Below are 22,415 nucleotides of genomic sequence, written 5' to 3'. Positions count from 1 at the left end.
AATCAGTCTACACTAGTTGCACTGTACTATATGTGTTTGCTTTGCTAGAAAGAACGGACTCATTATTCATTCAGGAACTGGACTACACTGATTGTTCAGAGTGTGTTTGATTCACTAAAAAGAACCAAGTCATTAAGAGTCATTAATTCAGGAATTGGACTACACTGATTGTTTGAAATGTGTTTGATTCACTAAAAAGAACAGACTCATTAGAGCCAGACTTTTCATCTGAAGCCATATAATAGCTTTATTTAACCAACATTATTATTATTACAGAGCTTTGATACAGTTGTATGTTCTGCATGTCTGTTCACATAATTTTTTTCTCCCTCTCTTTTTCTTTTAAGACTTGGCGGATAACTTGGCAATTGACGACTTGACGCTTCACGAGTTGCTCCTGACTCCCAGACTGGCCACAGACACCCACGGCGGCGCATCCGTGCCTGGATCGGCACGGGCGGCACATGTTCCTAGTGCAACCTTCATCTTTACCATCATCATCTTCATAATGTTGGGACTCCAGTGATTGCACCTGTTTGAAGAGAAACGCTACTGATGCCCATGTGTACATATAGCTCCATGATTTTGGCCAAGGACAAGAACCTTTCCTCTTCTCAGCCTCAAGTCTTACTATATGAACCTCTTCTTTTCTATATTTTGTGTGGACCTGAGGATCAATACGCTCAGACTATGAACTCATTCTTCTACAGCATGAAGAGCATTACTTATACATACAAGAATCATGTTCTTTCCTTCCGAACTCGTATGCCACACAACAGCCATGTGTTTTACATTGAGCATCGCCTCCCCTCTGCTATACACATGCAGTTTTACACAAAGGCCAAAGCCTTCTGGAGGAAAAGGAGCTAAATCGCTTTTGAAAAGACAAAGAGGCTCAGCTTTTGCGAGTGAATGGGCACACTTAAGGAGAAGGAAGCGTGACTGACAGAGTCTGAGAACACGTAGGATCGCTCTAGTGGTGCAGGCTGTCTCTCATACATACACTGCAGTGAGCTTCTCCTCTGCCGCTCATTTCCTGTGCAGTAAATGACCCTTGGAGTGGAGGACATCAAGGCATCGGCATGTCGTTGTGAAACCCTCTCCTTACAGGACGACACAGCTGTACTTCATTTACAAAAAAATGCTTTTAAACTGTTTTATTAGAATGCTGACTTTCCCTTTTCAGAAATTGTGGTATTTTATAATCTCTCTTTGATTTCGTCGCTCATTATCTCTCTTCCTTTTTCTTTCATTTCCTCTATTCTTGTATTATAATCGTGTGATTAAAGCGTTCTCTTAAATGGACACCCACAAAACTTCCTGTTTTTTCCTCCCTCCTTTCGCAGGTCACTGTAGCATTTGCATTCAAGGAAAGATGGCTGGATGTGTGCATCTGTAAAGTTTTCTGTTTCTGGACATTTTCATATACAAAGGGCTAAAGCTGTCATTTCAGATCAGAATTGGAAAACTAGTGTTTACAAATGGACACTGATTTCTTTTCACAACTTGTGACGTAATTCATTACTGATCTCTGTACAGCGCTCAAAGGCATGTCATCATCTGCTACATGTGTTTTAAACAAACTGAAAGAATCAGCTTCATTGTGTTAAACATCCCCCAATGACACAAAGTGTCCTGCAAGTTTTCAGACGATTACCAATTTCAAATCATACCTTTTTTTTCTTATGTTATTGTATTATTTCAAAGCACAAAGCACTCAAAAGTCATTTTGAAGATGAAGAGTGTAATGTATTTATTTATTTATTGTGTGTTTGTGCCTCCTTTCCCAGCTTCCCAGAAAACTATCCAAATCCATTTGTAGATTGACTTCCTCAAAGATTGTAAACACTGGGCTTTTTCAAAACACTGTTTGTTTGAGTGGTCATGTCAACCTTTGATTCAACCAGAGACTCCAGTTTGGATCAAAACTGTCTGTTTGTTCAAAGTGTTTTGGGAACCTGTTTGGCTTTTTTTGGCTATTCCATTTCGTACCACTAGTGGCAAAAAATATACAGTTAGTTAAGTATTGTCGTGATGTATTGTCAAGTATGGTGACCCATACTCGAAATGGTGCTCTGCATTTAACCCATCCAAGTGCACACACACAGCAGTGAGTAGTGAACAAATGCACACACACACCCAGAGCAGTGGGCAGCCATTGCTCCAGCACCCGGGGAGCAATTAGGGGTTCGGTGCCTTGCTCAAGGGCACCTTAGTCATGGTATCGAAGGTGGAGAGAGTGCTGTTCATTCACAATCCCCACCTTCAATTCCTGCCGACACGAGAATCTAACCAGCAACCTTCATGTTACAAGCCCGACTCCCTAACCATTAGGTCACAACTACCCCTAGTTCAGCTAGACCGTTTAAAAATTGACTCACCCTCAGGCCATCCAAGAGGTAAAAGAGTTTTTTCTTCATTAGAACAGATTTTGAGAAATGTAGCATTACATCACTTGCTCACCAATGGATCCTCTGCAGTGAATGGGTGCCGTCAGAATGAGAGTCCAAACTGCTGATAAAAACATCTCAATAATCCACTTCAGCCCATCAGTTAACATCTTGTGAAGTGAAAAGTTGTGTTTGTAAGAAACAAATCCATCATCAAGGTGTTCAATTCCGGATGAAACACAAGTCCATAATCAATAGTAATGTTTACTCCAATGATAAAGTCCATCCCCTGTTGTTGTGTAACATCAAATCCACCAACATATTTATTTAGAACTATTTTGGACTGTTTTTGCTTATTTGTGCTTGATTTGTGCGTATTTTTCTCCTGATTCAGACAGGGTGACTTTTTCACTGGAAAAAACTATATTAAATGTCTTAATGATGGATTTGTTTCTTGCAAACATGCAGCTTTTAAGATGTTAACTGATGGACTGGAGTGGTGTGGATTACTTATGGATTATTGTAATGTTTTTATCAGCTGTTTGGACTCTCATTCTGACGCCATCCATTCACTGCAGAGGATGCATTGGTGAGCAAGTTATGTAATGCTAAATTTCAACAAAACTGTTCCCATGAAGAAACAGATTCATCCACATCAATTGGATGCCCTGGGGATGAGTCAATTCTAAGCGCACATTTTAATTTTGGGGGTGAATTATTACTTAAATGCATTAAATTTCCATAATATTTTTATATTCCCACCTAAGGGCACTTGGATCAGCACCATTGGAGCAGCACCAAAATCAAAAATGAATTGAATGAAATGAAGTTTTTGCCAAAAAGGAAAGTCACTGCTATTTGTCTCTAGTCATGTAGCACAGATTTCCGAAAATGTTTCGCTAAGTTTTATTAAAGACCCATCTTGCCAGTTGTAAATTACCCCTTTAAATATTGAATATTGTCTATACTAATACATTTAAAAAAATCAAATGGCTGAAATTCAAAGTTTTCTGCAGAGTGGAGTATGCATCACCATGATATATCATTCAACCATGTGTTCCTGTTCTGCTGTTTGTTGTTTTCTTGCTTTACTTCTCTGTATTCTCCAACATCAATTCTTTTAGTTTAACAAGATGTCCCGGACTTAACAGCATTACTAGTCTTTGAATGGTATTTTCTTTGTGATTTACACCACACATATCATGCCACATACAGTATGTTAGTCCCACTTGACTAAGAAATCTTTTCACACATTGCAGCTCAGTAAATATTATGCTTTTTGCCAGGCTGCAGCTATGCTTTTATGTGATTCTTTAGAAGTAATGGGAGCTTTTGTGCCCCTCTCCCCAACAGGCCAGTGATACGCAGAGCTCTTGATATGGTTGACTGGTGCACCTTCACTGATCACTGGCCTCTCTGTAGCTCACCTCACAGCTCTCTTGTTCATGCACAGAGCCTTGAGGGACAATCATTTTGGGGCAATGTCTGGAGGGTTGGATTTAGCCCCAACTTACTGATACTGGACATCCAGGCCCTTGGTTAATGTTTTGTGGCGATTTCCTAATTCAAACATTTGTTTTACTCCAGCTCAAATTTCTCCGTAATGCTCTTTTGTCTTCATTTTCACAGCTGTCCTTCACATTCACAGCCTAGATAATGATCACTTAACTGTGGGGTTTTATCCAGAAAATGTGGTGGTTATTTTAATGAGTGACAGGTAGAGACCAATTGTGAGGCAATGGTTGCAGCAATTGCTTTGCATCTGTGTAAACTCAGAGCTTCTGCTTATTTGAGCTTTTATTTCACAGCATATAAAATAAATATGTATTTGAGTTTAAGTGCTTGCAAATAAAAATACCACAATTTATTCAAAAATAGATTCGGTTAAGGGTGTTTTGCAAGGCACTGGATATTTACGGTAGTATGCTTTATGTAAAATTGTAAGTAATATAAACCCTCGGCTGCAAGGAGGCATAATGCATTCAGTTTGAAAGAAGAAAAAAACTTTTGAAAACAAACTATGGCTAAATGATTGATATAAAAAAAATCTCAGTTTAATTGAAACAAATAGCTTATTGTCATACAGTATGCATTAAATGAAGGATGTGCTTCTGCCAGTAATGGAATGTGTTGAGTGCCGTAATTAAACTCTGAATTTTGCAATACTGTTTATACTGGTACTGATTGCACAGTGGGGGTGCATTCAGGGGCCATTTGGCACATTTGAGTACTTGAGCTTGGCTTGAGCCGTTCAATAACCAGAGCGACGGGGGAGGGGGATAAAATGAAGCCCTTCATTCACGCCAGGGTACAGTTACTCAGACCTTAAATTAATGGAGAAACTGTCCTGTCTGTACCTGCTCTTCTGGCTAACCCAGTGTACAGAATGTTTGGTGGTCAATACTGCAAATGCTGTTTATTTGTGACAATAAAGTACATGTGTTATAATTTTAAAAGTTTCCATGTAAATGATAATCAAATAAAATATTAAAGTTGCAGTTGTGATGTTGTTCTAACAGTTTGTTGGTGAAATACTGGAGTCTTAATGGGACTAAAAAGTGTGTTTTTGATGTTACGAACTAGTGTGTGAGGTGTATATGTTTTCAAGTCTGTATGCAGTTCTCATTCCAACCAGTCGAGGGGTGTCTTTTCGAAATCCAGTGTCTCAGTAGTATCAAAAAATGCATGCTGACCTAATTACAGAAAGTGAAGGCAAATGAATAGCATATAATCAACTCCACTCATCTCCATTTTGTCTTGATGAGCTTCTCTCAGCTGACTAAAGCTGTCAGACACACCTGTGGTGCCTCACACCTACAGTTGCAAATTAAACCTTATTTAGTCTGTGTTTATATTCTGTCACCCCTCCCCACCCACCCCAAAAAACACACACACACACACAACAATCCCCCTGGTGTGTTTAACACCAGACTTTATCTCGTTACTAACCTAATCTGACTTCAAGGCTGCTATGCTCTTATTTTCACACTCATGTTTTTCACAGATTCAGATCCTCTGGTCTTTTCTCTCCTAAAGCGGTGAAGGGAGGCTGGTTATCAGGCGAGAGAGCAGCAGAGGGGCTGAGCAGGGCTGTTGGTTACACTCTGAATGTTAATGGACGAGTAAGAATGGGCAAACAGGCCCATTGAAATGCGCAGGTTGAATGTTTTCTTAGGGTAATAAAGTGCCTATACAGGGATCCCCCAATTTTAGGACCAACTGGTCTTCTTTGTTTAGGGTGGCACAGTTAGTCAGACTAATTGCGTTCTGCAGAAATTGTTACTAGTTTATTGCTGTTTTTGTGATTCTGTGGGTGAAAATCATCTCCATACTAATGGACCACTATGGTAATGCATTCAAATAAATGGATTTTCGTTAATTAAAACAAGCTAGAGCAACACAGATCTTGAACAATTTATCACAATTTCATTGTGTGCAATCAATTTAGGTTTGTAAAATGGAAATGTGCTTAATCTATGTTCATTCGGAATTCATAAAAAATTTTTTTTGGCCATAGCAAAATGTAAAGGAAATCAAATCCAGACCGAAACTATATATGAAAAAATAATTTAAGCATTATATTTATTTTTAAATCTAATAAATTAATTATTGAATTACCTTGTACACCACTAAATTAAAATATAGTTATTTGCTTATTTATATTTTTATGCCAGAAAAAAATATCCAACCAATAGACAATGGCTGGTAAAAGCCAAAAGTTAAAAAACAAATGTGTTTATGAAATAACCAATCATTTTAAAAAAAATTACAGTATTTAGTGAATTAATCACATTTAATAAACTAAAATAATTCAAATGTATATTTCAGTAATATAATGTACTAATCATTTAAAAGTAAAACATTTCAAAATATTAATTTAGTGACTTCAAATCTATATTTAAACACAGATACCCAGATTTAGTTGTTCATTCTTTTTTAAGTGTGGTTCACTGCGGTTTATTTAAAATTTATTATATCTCACATCATGCAAAATGTTTAATACAAGGAGTTTTACATGTAATCAATTAGCAACTGATGAACGGTCAGGAATATGAAATAGATTAGTATAATCTTAACTGCACAGTAGCTTCGCATAGCTGTGGGTCTGTCCGTTACTCAGTATTCTGGGAAAAAGTGCTCTCACCTTTTGTTTTCTATTGAGTATAACACCGGTCCACTCTCTCATATCCACAATCAACGGACCCCAGAACCCCTTCGCAGGTTCTCATTGGCCACTGGCTTTCTCAGCTTTGGTCACACAGCATGAATGGGGTAGGCTGAGGAATGTGGGGACACAATAGTTGGAATGTCAGTTTGCTAAGGGCTCCCCCCAGACCATACACACACACACACACACACACACACACAGCCACAACAACACACACGGAAACATACACATACTCCAGCACATCCAGACATGTCAAAGTGTGCTCTCTGTGCACACGCACTTCAAGGTTAGCAATGAACGGAAAACAATTAGAAATGTGAATGAGATTAAGGAAAAAGCACTGCGTATAATAAAGACCTCATTTCCACGTGAAAAGCATTAGAGAACATCAGGCATCATTGCAGACAGCAATGATACAGAACAATCTGAACCATCTATGACTTTCTAATCTATTATATAAAGATTGCATAAAACATATTATTTGTATGCATTATACTCAGATAGAAGGCAGAAAAATATCTGTGGTTTAACATCTTTAGTTTCCGAAAGAGCTCAAGTCTCAGGAGTTTCAAAACAACCACACTTATGCACAGTTCAAAACCGCTCTAATTATGGCCTGTGTCATTGTTGGAGAGACGGGCTGCTGTCCCTGAGGACTGTCATAATCTAAGTGAGATGTTTTGGTTATGTTGCTCGTCATGGGAGCAGAGCTGAGATTCCACCGTGTGTCTCTCTCACTCTCTCTCTCTCTCTGTTTCTTTTGGCCTCTCTCTCCCATTCCTCCTGACCGTCATTGGGACTTTAGCCACACCACAGCTCTTACAGATCTGTGTCACATTTCATGACATGCAGGCATATCTGAGGTTAAGTTCTCACCTATGTTTAGAGACCTTCTTGTGAGCTGTGATTGATGATTGTAGTACAAAGAGACTGACATTATCTATCTATCTATCTATCTATCTATCTATCTATCTATCTATCTATCTATCTATCTATCTATCTATCTATCTATCTATCTATCTATCTATCTATATCTATTTGCCTAATGGAGAATCGGACTCGTAATCCAAAGGTGTAGGTGGGAGGAGTGATGTCCAGTGCTCTCTCACCCTCAATACCACGACTGAGGTGCTCTTGAGCAAGGCACCGAACCCCCAACTGCTCCCCGGGTGCCGCAGCATAAATGACTGCCCACTGCTCCGGGTGTGTGTTCACGGTGTGTGTGTGTTCACTGCTGTGTGTGTGCACTTTGGATGGGTTAAATGCAGAGCACGAATTCCGAGTATGGATCACCATACTTGGCTGTATGTCACTTCACTTTCATCTATCTATCTATCTATGCTCTTAAAGGGTTAGTTCATCCTTCGCTCATCTTCAGAACACAAATTAAGATATTTGTGATGAAATCTGGGAGCTCTCTGACCCTATACACTGTAAAAAAAAAAAAAAAAAAAAGTTTCACTTTAAACTTAAAATTTTAAGGCAACCAGCTTCAGCAAATTTTTGAGTTTGCTCAACTTATTTTTGTGGGAAATTCTCAAATTTTTGTTGTATAAACTTAAAACGACAAGTTGAGAAAACTCAAAAATCTGCAGAAGCTGGTTGCCTTAAAATCTTAAATTGGCTCAATTTTTTTTTTTTTTTTTTTACAGTGTAGACAGCAACGCAACTGTAATGTTCCCAGGTCCAGACACATAGCAAGGACATCAGTAAAACAGCCAATGTGACATCAGTGGCTAAACTTCAGTTTTGCAAAGCTACGAGAATCATTTTTGTGCACAAAGAAAAAACAAAAACAGTTTCATTGCGCACAAAAAGTATTCTCGTAGCTTCACACAATTGAAGTTGAGACACTGATGTCCTTGCTACGTTTCTGTGACTGGGAACATTTCAGTTGCTTTGCTGTCTATGAAGGGTCAGAGAGCTCTCAGACTGAATCAAAAATAGGCTTATCTTAATTTGTGTTCTGTAGATGAATGAAGGTTTGGAAGGACATGAGGGTGAGTAATTAATAACATAATTTTCATTTAGGGGTGAACTATCCCTTTAACTGTCAATTAAAGTGGCAAAAACTCCTATAAAATGTCAACAATATATTTACTCAGTTCAAGAATGATTTGAACAATATGTACTAGCAGACTGCAAATGTTGATATTCTAAGAAGTCAGTGTAACCTCCTGCGCGCGTCATGCTCCACCCCGTGTGTTTCGCGTGGCCAGCTCTCTTTGTCCGGAACTCACCCGCGTGCACGCGCAGTCCTGACTCTGAGATCTCGCCGCGCGCACAAGCGACTCCTCGATTTCCAATCTGCGTCCAGACTGCACACCAGCGCAAGAGGGGAAAACTTTCCTAAAACTTTTTTATCGCAGTTTTCTCGCTTCTCCCCCTACAGAGCAAACTGCTTCGCGGAACTCTTCAACCGAAGAAGAAACTGGTCAAGAAGTGCCTTACCTTTACAGCATTGAACATGTGTGCGCGTGCATAGCGCTGGACGTAGCGCAGATTTGCTTTTGTTTTTCGTTAAAAAAAAGTCACAGCGAAGAACGCAAAGTCTTGAGCACTTCACTGTTTGTTGTCGTTTTTGGTGGCTTTTTATTCGTTACACACTGCGGGATTGTTTCGCTCGTTGTTCTTCAGAGGCCCGGTTTTATTGCTCCAGAAAATCCAGTTCGCGAGATCCGAGCGCTTAGAAGAAGTTAAACAGAGACGCCGCATCTCCATGAGGAAACCAGAAGCGCGAATCGAAGAGATTTCGTGACTTGACTTTTTGTTTTATTTTCTTTTACTTTTTTTCTCTTTTGCTCAAGCAGTCCGAGATGAAGATGTTCGTTGTGTTCGCTGTATGCATGTCGGTGGTGGTTTTGGCGTCGGCTCAAGCTGCTGATCAGAAGGTAAAGAACTGCAATGAAGTCAGAACTGCCTACAGCTCGAAAGGTTTCAACGTCAACGATGTCCCCAACAAAGGAGTTCATGGTGAGTTGCGCTGATTTTATTAACCCAAAATAGTTTGTGACACTTGGAAACCAAATGTTTCTGAAAAATCGGAACACCGAGGCTCTTGTACTAAAAAGCTGCAAGTTATTCGAAGGACCTAATTCAGCCAGGCTGAAAATGTCTTTTTTACTTTTTCAAAGAAAGTGTTTAAATATTATAGTTTTTCTTTACACCATATTGATTTTCTGTTGTTGTTTTTTTTTGAACATGTGCATTTCTAATATTTTCTTTACTCATCGTATTGTCCTTCAAAAGAATTGCCTTCAGTAGGTCATTAATGTGACTAACATATAACTTACAAATATGATGCAAATATACTGTCTACACGTCCTCTTTTTTTTCTGTACTTGTATTATTTTCTTTCTTTTGTGGAACTAGGTGATATTATGGAGAATGACAATCTCCGTCACCATCCTCTTGCATTAAATGCATAAAATGAATGCAATTATAGTGAATGGTAAGACTGTCATCTTACCTACATAATCTTTTATGGTCCACAGAAAAGTTATAGAGGTTTGGAATTTTTTTTTTTTTTTTTTTTTTATAAGTATGAACTGTCCCTTTAAGTCGCGTTCTCCGGCTAACTTGTACGTTACCGCACTTCTGATTGTAAGCAGGCATTACTGCATCTTTTAAACGAAATGCAGCTTGTGATTTAATTTCTATAGTTACAAGTGTTCAGTCGTTCCTCCCCTCCGCACCCCCAGCTGCTGGCTTTGTTTCAAAGTGTCGTGCTTTGTCATTGTAAGCGAGAGTCAGTCATCGGACAGTGATTGTCATTCTGAAGCGCTAATGCTCATGTAAATGCAGTGATTTTATCTGGAGCGGGAATGGGGGCGGGGGAGTGTTACAAGTTGCAGTTTTTAGATCCTCTTCAAGGTCTGAACGAGGAGGGGAAACTAGCCTCAGGACACAGTTTGGCTATAACCATTGCCTTATTTCCCTGTAAATAAAAGAGAAAGTTTTCCTGACTTGAACAGCGGTCAGAATAGTTCATCAAGGCGACCTTCCTCTATGTTCTGTATTTAAGGCATTGAATCTACATGGAGTTGTGCAAATTCATAAACCAATGCAAAGATATGAAGGAAAGTCACTAGATAACTTGCATCTGAAATCTGAAACTGACATGCTCAGTGTATGCTTTATAAAGTGTTAAGCAATATCTAATTAGCAAGAGTGCTGTTGTTGTCATGAGACCACAGGTAATCACAGCCGTGCTGATATTCAGGGCAACAGCACAACTGCATACAGCAGTTTACAGGTATTTACAGTATACAAGTAGTTATTAAAGACCAACTCAGATAAAAAAAAATAGTTGGTATATTTCTTCTCCACCAGTGAAAATATCCCTAAAGAAGCTAAAGTATTATGAAGCAGTTCAGGGCTGAGTCCATGTGTGGAGCACAGTGACAGCTTTCTCCTCACTAGGGGTGTAAATCGAACAGTTTATCACAATACAATCTGACAGTTCAATATAGCATTTGCAAATACTTTATGTACCAAAGCGTGTCACAATACAATTACAATTTGATTATATTCTGGGGCCTGCAAACAGTATTATGTGCATGTTTTACATTTTTATGAACTGAAAATTGCAAATGCTGTATCCCTATAAAGGTTTCAAAAGGGGCTTTTCACAGTGATGGCATAGAAGAACCATTTTTGGTGGTTTCAGTGAACAGTTCTTAAAATAACAAATTTTTCTTAATGTGAATGACATTTTAATAAACCTTTTTTACTATAAAGAGCCTTTCGTGCGATTGAAAGGTTCCATAGAATGTTAAAGGTTCTACATGGAACCTTAGATGCTAATGAAGAACCTTTATTTTTAAAAGTGCAATGAGGAAAAAAACATAAATCTTAAATATTGACTGTTAAATGCTGTGCATCGATGCATCATATGATTTGATCAATCTGAGCTCATCACTGCTCTGTGCTTTGTAGTCAATCCTTTTTAGCCACATACTGCACACATACTATTATCTATAATGCAGGGAACACATGCGAGCTTGATGTAAACTAAATATCTGTACCCTTGAAACTTTGTTCAATCAATAAGGACAAGAATGAATTGTTGCATAATATCTAGTGTATTCCTGTAATTCTTAATTGAACAGGCTGCTTGCATGACTAGGTGAAGGGGAACAACTGAGCTTTAATTTTCCCTGTATTTTACACCAGCCCAACAGGTCCATTGTCTTCCCAGAGGTGTCATTGTGAAGCGGACTTTAAGTGTTCTCCAACATGCCTGCATTTGTCATGTTTTATTGTGTCAAATCTCTAGTTTTGTTGTGATGGCTTTAAAGAATGAATTATAAAGGCTCGTTTAGAGGGTAGGTTTGGGTGCAATGCGCGTGTGCCTCTCACAATGGTGCACAATATACGTCGGGACCCTGCGCAAGGCTAACCTTAGTTAGCATGTCTTTGTCAATAAGAGACTGAGATAATTGATACAGAGAAAGTGACAAGGTCTGCTGTCGCTGAGGGGTGGAGGTCCTTAGAAAGCAAAAAAAGGAAGCACAAAAAGCCCTGCTTTGGCTTAACAATGTCTCCTGTTGCTAGGGAGAAAATGGTCCACAGGAGAACTGGTAATGGCCCCCTGGTTCTGGCTTTCAGAGCTGGCCCTCTTCACCTTGTAGTCAAAACATGTCTTCTTTATTCTTCTGTAGTCCTGAAGCCCAGTTCCATCCAGCCCTACACATAGCACTAATCAGGAAAATTGTCAAAATGACATCCCATGCATGATGCTTTTTCTGCGTCTCAGGAAAGATGTTCTATTATCTATACACAGAGGCGTTTTTCGTGTGACTCATGCTAGTCAAGAAAGGCCATTCGAACCAGCAGTTTCATTCAAATACCTGTTCGCTTGAATGTTGTTTTGCTTTTGTTAGTATCATAAATCAGAAGTTAAGAATGTTATGGCTTTTGCAGGCACGGCATCCAACACGGCAAGATTTCCTGCAGCTGCGAGTATCTTTTGCAGTGGAAAGACGATTAAAATTTCTAACTTGAGATCTCATGGTTAAAGGCTTTTTGCACATTATATGGAAGTAAACCTAAAATGAGATATTAATTTGGTTGCTTTTATCACACATTTCCACCAAAAATTCCTTCTTTTAATGCTATTTGTGTCTTTAAATGTTAGTCAGAAGTTCTCAGAAGAAACCCTTTTATAAAAGGGGTAATTCACTTTATTTTATGCAATAATATATGTTGAGGGATGTTCTTTGATTTTCACTGTATTGTCAACTTTAATGAAAAAAAAATCGTTATATATATATAGAAGTGTACAAAGGTTTGGAATGATCCCTTTAAAATGTTGCTGCTTATAGCCTCTAGCTATTTTTTCAACAAATGTGGTTAATGAATGATGATGAGTTACTTAAATACTTCACTACAACCCTTGACCCTTGAAGCTAAATGTTTTAAAAGCTAATTGTGTCTTTAAAAGCAAGTGGGATGCCAGGTAGAAGTTTATGGCACTTTTTTTTTTTTTATTATTGAAAGTTTATGGTTTTAATGAGTTATAGTATCATATTTTGGACCCCTAGCAAATAAGTTAGCTGAGATCTACACTTGTGACCATTTCAACCAAGCTGTACTCAGGTGGAGTTTGCGGTGTGAAATTGGTGTTAGAAACTTTCTGTGTGTTTCTCTGCTGGATAAGCATGGTTTTATAAGGAGATTTTGAGAGCAGGGAGCATTTGGTTAAGCAGAGGTAAGATCATTCTTCACGGTCAGAGTGCCTTTCTGGATCCTCTCAGTTTGAGAGGGCTGTGGATTATTGCACCTTAGGAAGCTTCATAGTTCTTTAAGCCGTGAAGTACATGGATCCCTGCTGAGGACTAACCTGCCCGTATCCTCCAATCCCCAGCTAAACTGAAAGTACTGCCTGGCCTCCTTATAAAAAGCCTCACTGCTTGTGATGGTTTGATTGGCCTGGATGTCGTAAAACACGTGTGTCAAGTGCCTCTCGCCCAGTGGCAGGCGGCCCATCTTCAAAAGTTTCAGAGGAGGGGTGGTTAATACTGACCAGATCGGTATCTCGCCTTGTCAACATCTCCTCATAGCAATCTAGCAGAATGCTTTTCCCTGCTCTGGAGAAATCTGCTTTGCTTTACTTTGGCAGTTTGCTCTTATGTCATGCCTCAGGTATGGACAATGGCAAAGATCAAGCATGTTTCCTCCCCTTTCTCCTGAAAGATTCATCCCACTCTTAATTACTTCAGTACATTATGAGACTCGGAAAGGCAATGACTTCACCTCGCTGGCCTCTTGATATTGTACAGATCGGATCTGAATTGGACATACTTAATCTTTGGCCTGTAGCTTGGATGCATCAACTTAATAGATTTATTTTTACAGGCCAGTTTTTTTTTTTTTATTGTTGCTTGCCTTGTATTTTCACTTTGATAAAGAGTTGAAAGATTGTCACGGCGTCGATAAGCAGGTCAACACTGAATCTGTGAGCACAGAACTTTGCAGGAAGTAGTTCTGCTCTTTTCTAGTCCCTTGTGTGTTTATTAACTACTTCAGCTAATTTGATAATGTTTTCGGCTACTGATAGAATTGCTGAACTCTTAACTGTTGTTTTTTTTTTTTTACCATGACTAAATCCATTATGGAGATTTAGGTATGCAGTCAGTGCATTACAGATAAGATTGTAAATTAGCTGTAAAATGCAAATAAATGACTGTTTCCACCGATAGTCAGATAGGATGACAGTCACAAGATGTTGATCATGCCAGTAAGAAGTTCATTTATGCCGTGTTAATGAGACCCTTGTATGCCGCTGTGTCAGATCAGAGCTTGCGAGCCCCCTCCCCACTGCTCCAGCTAATCAGAGGATAATCGCTCAAGTGTGATAAAGAACAAATCATGTTTGTTGTCACTATTGACAGCTGTTTGTACTATAATCAGAGCAGATGTCACTCATTAAATTAGACATTACTGTAATATTAAAGTAAAAATGCTTCATTATTTTATGAATTAATAGATTTACAATGATTATGCACATTAATGTAACACATAACCTTCTACTTGAGATATTACAATTTAAAATAACTGCTCTGTTAATGTATTGTAAAATGTAATTTATTCCTGTGATGCAAAGCTGAATTTTCAGCATCATAACTCCAGACTTCAGTGTCACGTGATCCTTCAGAAATTGTTCTAATGTGCTGATTTGCTTCTCAAGAAACATTTGATTATCAATGTTGAAAACAGTTGTGCTACTTAATATTTTTGTGGAAACATATAATACAATTTGTTTTCCCAGGACCCTTTGATTCATAAAAAGTTCAAAAGAACAGCATTTATTCGAAATAGAAATCTTTACATTATAAATAATGTTATAAATGTCTTGACTGTCACTTCTGCTCAATTTAATGCATCTAAGTACTAGTATTAATATTTCTTTAAATCCAGGTAGTGAAAATGTAATTTTAAATGTAATATCAATGTGAGATCTTAAAATTGCTTCTATAATAATTCTACTAAAATTATCAAATGTTTTTAAAATAGTTTTTGTCCTATGTCATTGACTCTGCTGTTTGAAATGTCAACTGTTAAACTGTCTGTAGATGTGTTTGCAGTGCATGTTTGCCCTGCTGTGGGAGAGACTGAAGCTGAGCTGATCTGTGCGCTGTGCTCTCAGTGACCTGAGCCCAGTGGATAACTGCCTGTAATTGAGTTTGGCTATCAGGAGGAAGTGGTCTAGTGAATGAGACCCGAGCAGTGTTTGGTAAAGAGCAGGCAGGAGGAGATCGTAGTAGTGCCATGCGACCGGGCCAACACGCTCTCATGATGATTCATAACTATTTTAGGTTTTGGCAAATTGTTGGCTGATTCATATGATCTGCTTATGCCCCACTGACAGTTAGCTTTAGGGATGTAACGTCATGCTTATGATGGGTTTTTTTTCTGAAAATCATACTTTACCCGAATTTATATGAAATTGCTACTAAGTTAAATTTTTTCATAAGATCAGGTTGGACCAGAATAATTCCTGGATTCAGTACTGATCCTGGGTTACATCCATGTTCTTTTCAAGATTTTTATGATCTGTGACTTTTATCATGGTCTAAGTAAGGAAAAGGTATGGAGAAGGTCTTTTTCACTCTTCCTCTGCTTCCTCTCAATCCCCCTCCAAAAAAACCCCGAGAGCGACAGCCTGGTGGGGGGTAAGTGCAATGTGTGGGAACAATGGGACGCCCCCTTTTAGCCCAAGTCTGCCCCCTCCTTAGCACATTCCACAGGGGACCACCAAGACCTCCTCACTGGGACCCTAGAGCCAGGAGCGGCAACAAAGACTCAGCCGGAGGATCTTCAACAGAGGATTGACTGACCGGTGAATGAAAGAGGAGGGAGTTTTGACTGACAGAAGAAGGGCGGCAGTGAGAGGCAACTTAACATGTTACTAAGAGGAGCTGCCACCGTGTTTGAGCAAGAGCGTGTGACCCGCTAGCGGAGAATGTGTGGAACGCTTCGAAACGTGGCCCAGGGCGGGATTTGTGGGCTCTGACTCACCCTGAGTCATCTGTGCACTCCGAATGGGGCAGATGTGCACAAACATGAAGAAAAACCCCACACTTCCTCGGCCCAAGACGTGTGTCTCTTGTGACATTGTTAGTGTAGTTTGTGGTTTTCCCTGAGTAAATCTGGCACTGTACAGAGTGATGTCGGATGGGTGCTGTGTAAAATCTGGCCCTGTGTTTGTGGCTTTCCACACTTGAAGGCAGATACAGGCTGCCACTGAAGTTCCTTGTTAACACTTCCCATTTGCATGCTGTTAAATCGACACTCCCTGGGCCCCCAAACTTGGCCAGTGGGTCTGTTCCTGTTCCCTCGCATCCCGCTGGATAGGGACGGCTTTGTAGGAAGTGTTTGTGCCGAAGCAGCTTTTCTACACTTTTTATTTTTTATTTTTTTCGCTTTCCCTATCCTTGTGCCGTTTCATCCATCCTGGATTTCTACATAGTCTTGTCCAAGTGTTATTCCCCACCGCTCCTTTCATTTGTCCCACTCTTTTCACCTCCCTATCTGCTCTGTGTGTGGGAAGCCTTCCAGATGATTTTAATACCAAAACAGACTGCTACAGCAAAGGCTGCTGTTTGCTCAAACCCTTCCTCCCGTGGCTTTGTTATCAGGCATTAGCATGGATGATATGTGCTGGAGTATTTGAGCAGATACTGACTCGAGTCTTGAGCTCTGGATACAGTTCTCCTCTGGGACGTTCCCCTAACCTCATTCCTCGCCAAAACTCCTTGTGTGTGTTATTTGAGAGGTGGTGTGTCTTTTTTTTCTTTCGCTGGTTTCAGTCACATTGGTGTTGGTCCTCCAGCCGTGAGCAGTGCTCAGAGATCTTCTCCCAAAGTGTGTTCCTCACTTCATAAATTCTGCATAAAGCTGCATAAACACAACCAAATGAGAAATGCTAGAGGTTTACCATAGATGTGCTCTGATTTCTCTTCTTGTGTTTTGTGTCTCACAAACATGCATGTAAAACAAACTACTTGGTGCATGTAAGTACATCACAATATGTCAACTATTGCTGAAAAGTATAGGGTCAGTAAGATTTATTTTTGAAAGAAATTAATACTTTTATTCAGCAAGGAGGCTTTAAATTGATCAAAAGTGACAGTAAAGACTTTTAAAATATTACAAAAGATTTGTTTCAAACAAATGCTGTTCTTTTCTATTCAAAGTATCCTGAAAAAAATGTTTTGTGGATCCTCAAAAATATTAAGCAGCACAACTGTTTTCCACATTGATAATAAAAAATGTTTCTTAAGCAAATCAGCATATTAGAATGATTTCTGGAGGATCATGTGACACTGAAGACTGGAGATATGATGCTGAAAATTCAGCTTTGCCACCAAGAATAAATTAGATTTTAAAAAAATATTCCAATAGAAAAGTTATTTTAAATTGTAAAAATATTTAACAATATTACTGTTTTACTATATTATTGATCAAATAAATGCAGCCTTGGTGAACAGAGGTTTCTTTCAAAGACATAAAAAAAAAAAAACCTTCCCGAACTACCCTAAATTTTTTTTTTTAAAGGGTAGTATATGTCATCATGACACAAAACAATATGAATGCCCATACAAATAAATTTTTGCTTGGTGACACTTTAGAATAAAGTTCAAATCATTAGTTAATGCATTGTCCTGAACTAACAATGAACAATTTTTAAAAGCTATTTTGAGCATTTCGTGTTCACTCATAATACTTTAATGTCAATTTACGCAATTTAATGTTTAAAATCTATTAGTATGTAAAAATATTTATAAATACAGTGAAAGTAGTGAATCATCAACTAACAGTGCAAATGCATTAACTAATGTTAACAAATTGAACCTCAGTTGAAAAGTGTTACAGAAATGTGATATGATTGTATCATAACAGCCTTAATGTAAAGCAGTAATGATAATTATGACTATATTATGTCTGTGGTTTTTCTCCCGCCTCTCACAATCATTTGCGGTTGTTTTGAGAGCCGAGAGATGTAGGCCAGGGGCTCATCTGGGTTTTGGGCAGAAGCCCTCCACTCTGGGAATGTTCCAGATTTCCTGTAATCCCTGCTAATTACTCCCACGGCCAACATCAAGACTCCCCCTGATGAGCCTCTCTCAGTCCGGGGCTCGTTTCAGCCCGTTCGATTACCTAATTCTGCACTTCATACACATGTAAAAAAAAAAAAAAGAGAGAGAATTGAGGTGGTGTGTGTTTGGGCAGACGGGCGGAGGTGGTTAAAGAGCTCCCTCCCAGACCTCCGTCAATTGAACTGACGAGGTGATGGGAGCTCTTAAAACGGTCATCAAAACCAAATGCCTCGGCTCCGGTCCCACCTCTGGCTCTGATGTTTAAGTGTTTTTTTTTTTTTTCCTACTCTACTATGACTATTCAGTTTGCCGCAAGTCACTCAGACAGACCCTGGATGAACGTTTTTGAGGTGGGGCAAAGTCATAGCGATGATTTCACAAAAACAAAATGGAGGACCGGCCTGAAAACCTCAAAATGGCCACATTTGATCTCCTTTCACTCTTTGAGAGCAGAAGATCCTCTTATTGGTTGATTTATTGACATTCCTGTCCATATATAATATCCTAGATGGGTCGAGATGTCAGTCAAAAGCATAGTAAGTTTATCCCGGTGTAGGTTTACTCCCGCTACAATCGCTTATTGCCTTCACTCTTCCCACCAACTTCACGGCTATCCAGTTTCCTAAGCCCAACAGGTATATCAGAATCATTGTTGCAGTGTTGTAGCTTTGAGGACTTGGAAATATGATCTTTGGCCTGACCTCATCCTGCCCGTGGGCCCCTCTTTTTCTCTCTCTTTCACCATCCCCTCTTCTTTCTTTCTAACACACAGCTTGCGCATTACCTCGATGCTTGTCCGTCAGTTTCGACATCTGGTGGATTTCAGCCACTCTTAGATGTCGGTTATAAACACTGTCAGAGAACGGCTTGGGCTTCCGCTGCTTTGCTTTACCAAAGGGGATAAGATGCGTTAAAACCTTTCATATGCTGAAGGTTAAGTAGATGTTTTGTTTTTAAAGGGCGGATTTTGAGAGTCAGGAAGAATATAAGTGTGAAAATGAAGGGGATCTAGATTTGGAGAGCCATGCAGTGAGGGTGTTTGTGGTTTCGTTCATATGCGGCTTATGGTGGGCTTTCAAAATTTCCAAACAAGACGTGCTTTGACCTAGATATAGCCCCCTTTTGAACCCCCCTTTTGTTTGTGTGGATCTTCTATGGCTGTTTGAAGTTAAAGAGCTCTCTTCGCTCCGTTCTGTACTGTATGAGACACAGACAGAGAGAAATATACAGAGAGTTGAGTTGTGTGGGAAATATCCTTCTGGTGACTATTTTTATACATGTTATGATGTACATATGCGCTCAACTCAAACTTCATGTGGTTTGAATGTTAAAAGAAATTTGAAAGAAGCGGAGGCTTTTTAATAGGTTTGTGTGTGGAATATATTCAGAGCAATCATAATCGATTTTTTTAATTAACAGCCAGTCACCACTCTATTCATGCAAAATATTTATATTATTTGCTAATATATTCAGTTAAGCTTTAATCACTCTCAGTAGACGTTTGAAGCGCATCAAGCAGTGAAAGCACGCTTATGCTGTTTGTTTTTGTTACATGGCAACTAATCTAAAGCTCTTTCATTTATTCCATATTGTCATGAATTACAAGAAAAGATGTGCTTGGGAGGGGCAGCAAGCATTGTTATATATTACATTTTGATGATGTGCATCATTCTGTGTTTACCTCTTAGCATAACTGTTACTTTACAGCAGGGCTTTGGTTTGGGACTGTTGCTGTTTGAGGGGAAAAGTGAGTTTCCTGCAATCCCCAGAGCGTTTGTTACCATTTGACTGATTATTTTAGGTGATGTATGCATTGTCACTGCTCAGCCAGGCCTGCAGTTTCTCACGTTGGATCTTCCCACCCCCTGCTAACCTCTCCGCTGTCATCCATCTGTGTGTGTTCTCATGCAAACATGTGCACAGATGTTCATTTTTGGAGAGGGTTTGAGGATTCCTTCATTGTAGCATCAGAGTGAGCTGTGTCATCAGCTTTTGGTGTGTTGTTTTTTCTTCTCTTTTTCAACCCCCTCTTCCTTCTCGTCTCTTCCTGGCTTGTACCTTTTGCCCCCTTTTTCCTCATGGGTAAATAAACGGTGCATTCCAGGCTGTCAGTGTCTCTGCTTGCGCACAGGCTCATTGTAATTTGTCTTTTATTGTATCTCTGGCTGGAGGTGTGTAATTGCTTCCAACTGAACTTTGCTCCATTTTGTGGAGCCGGTGTGTCCACTCCTTCACCACGTCCCGTGCTCGGCTCCATAAGCGGATGAATTAACTATATTCTCTGGTATTTCATGCACTGTTATGGAAAATTTTATCGATAGCTAATGTTATAATGTTGCCTGTTTTTCCAACAAAAATGCACCAATTAAAATCACGAGTCATTAGGATCAGCCAATAAATGTGATCTTGTAAAGTTTATTCTCTAATGTTATCGTATTTGATCGATATATTTGAGTCTAAGTTATTTCTAGTTGAACTTTTTTTTTTTTTCTTTTAAATTCTCTCAATCTTTTTTATACTTAAAAAAAGCTACAAAATTTAAGGATATGGGTGTATATCTTCATTCCAATGAGTCGTAGTGTTTGTTAAATGATTGTGGGATAACAAAGACTGAAGGGTTGTGGGATAAGACTGTATTGTGAACTTTTAAGTGACTAAAAAATAGATTGGTATGTGATATCGGTCAATAAATTAGTTATCTACTTCAAAACATGAAGAATTATTGACCATTGGTCTCGGCCATATCAGTGCATCCATAGAAATTGGGCATCAAAACATTTTAATGTGCAGTCAAACCAATGTTTAATACTTTTATGAAATCATGTATTGAGCTTGATCTTTTCATCGCCATGTTGCGCTTGTCTAGTTTCGTCCATGAGATCTGACCCTGTTTGGTCATTAACTGACTTCCATGAAGTTTGAATGAGAAACGTCACACTCCGGCATTCATGAAAGGACTATATCAGTAATGAACAACAGAGATCCGTCGATTCCTCTGTTAAACTCCAAACATGCAGTGTCCTGACTTTTAATGTGTCTGTGAAAGAGTCAGTCCAAGTTAAATGATTCACAATGAGGTGACCTGGGAAGTGGTGTAGGCAGGGAGCTTTTGTGAGTGGAGACAAAGCCGGAGACGGCACGCTGGGGCGGGAGAGGGAGACAGACACGGAGTGAGAGGCCGGAGCGATGTTGTGGAATCTCCCCAGGGACTTCTGGGTAAATGTTCATGGATGGCAGCCTTTTGGAATGCTTACCAGTGGGGAGTTTTAATTGGCCAGAGGCCCTGCTCTGGTTTAGCAATCAGAGATTGACTGATACAAAAGGATGAGAGCTTGTGGGTGATCGCTCAAGTGTGTACATCAATCTAACATGTGTGTCTCACTGCACCGATTCAGGGTTTTTGAGGATTTACGTGGTATTAAGGCTCCCTGCCCGGCATCATATTTTACATCTGGTTTGTGTTTTGTGTAGTCTTGATGTTGCTTTGTGCCTATAAGTGCACCACAGAAGACCAGGAGATGGTTTAACTGCTGAGCTCTTACCCTGGTTAATGATCACACAAACGTCTAGACTCATATGTGATTAAAAAGTCAAGCGTTACGACTTGGTAGGATACGGTCGGGACCTTGACTTTTGGTGAAAACAGCCGTATTGATTTGTTATTTGCACATTTATTTCCTCTTCATTAACCCACGTGCCATCTGAAAAGAAAATGTTGTTGGTTTGGTGTTTTGACAGCTGAGTGTGTGAGATTTTAATCCCTTATTAATTTAAGGAAGCATCATTTCGCACACATGCTTTTCTTGGACTTGTGGCAGACTGCCACGTGTCTTCAACTTTAATTCTCCTCGGCTGAAATTCCTGATCTCTGAACCATTTCAAAGCGAACTTTGAGTGCTTGTTTTATGATTTGAATGAAGAGATCAGCAAGAAGTGGATTTAAACATTTCTGTGGGTCTAAATCTTTTTTGGATGTGATTTATGCGAGTTCAGAGTGCAACCAGATGTAGGTAGCACTGACTGTAACTCTTTCTAGGATGTTTCTACTGACACAAGGGTAGTTGACATGAAATACTTTTTTGGTATGTTAGCACATCCGTCAATGCAACATAATGTAGTTCATCTCAAACTATTTATGCATAATTCTAATGCTGTTTTTATGAGTTTATATTAAATGAGAGACTGTAAGGAATATTAATATTTTAAAGTTGCAATGTAACAGAAATGGAAGACTTTTTTTGTCCATCAGTTGTT

At 39.2% G+C, this 22,415-nt stretch overlaps 2 protein-coding genes and 1 long non-coding RNA gene across 3 annotated transcripts in view; 2 read left to right on the top strand and 1 right to left on the bottom strand.

Annotated features, from left to right (window-relative positions):
- The window catches only part of gpc3 (glypican 3), a 138,101-nt gene extending 135,644 nt beyond the window's left edge, over nt 1–2,457 (top strand). Inside the window, exon 8 of the mRNA XM_058797755.1 lies at nt 348–2,457. Within this exon, the coding sequence (XP_058653738.1) occupies nt 348–526 (179 nt within the window). The 3' untranslated portion in view covers nt 527–2,457. The remainder of the gene's footprint in view (nt 1–347) is intronic.
- Nucleotides 466–8,935, bottom strand: LOC131553247 (uncharacterized). The gene is made up of 3 exons (XR_009274140.1): nt 8,799–8,935; nt 6,535–6,667; nt 466–532 (listed from the first exon to the last, which is right to left on the bottom strand). It is a non-coding gene; the product is annotated as an uncharacterized LOC131553247 (long non-coding RNA).
- Nucleotides 8,825–22,415, top strand: part of gpc4 (glypican 4) — a 35,998-nt gene continuing 22,407 nt past the window's right edge. The window contains exon 1 of the mRNA XM_058797756.1: nt 8,825–9,531. Coding sequence (XP_058653739.1) covers nt 9,375–9,531 — 157 coding nt within the window. The 5' untranslated portion in view covers nt 8,825–9,374. The remainder of the gene's footprint in view (nt 9,532–22,415) is intronic.

The sequence above is a fragment of the Onychostoma macrolepis genome, chromosome 14, assembly GCF_012432095.1.
Source record: "Onychostoma macrolepis isolate SWU-2019 chromosome 14, ASM1243209v1, whole genome shotgun sequence".
NCBI lineage: Eukaryota > Metazoa > Chordata > Actinopteri > Cypriniformes > Cyprinidae > Onychostoma > Onychostoma macrolepis.
Note: the sequence above shows the minus strand (reverse complement) of the source record. Positions and strands in the feature narration are given on the sequence as shown.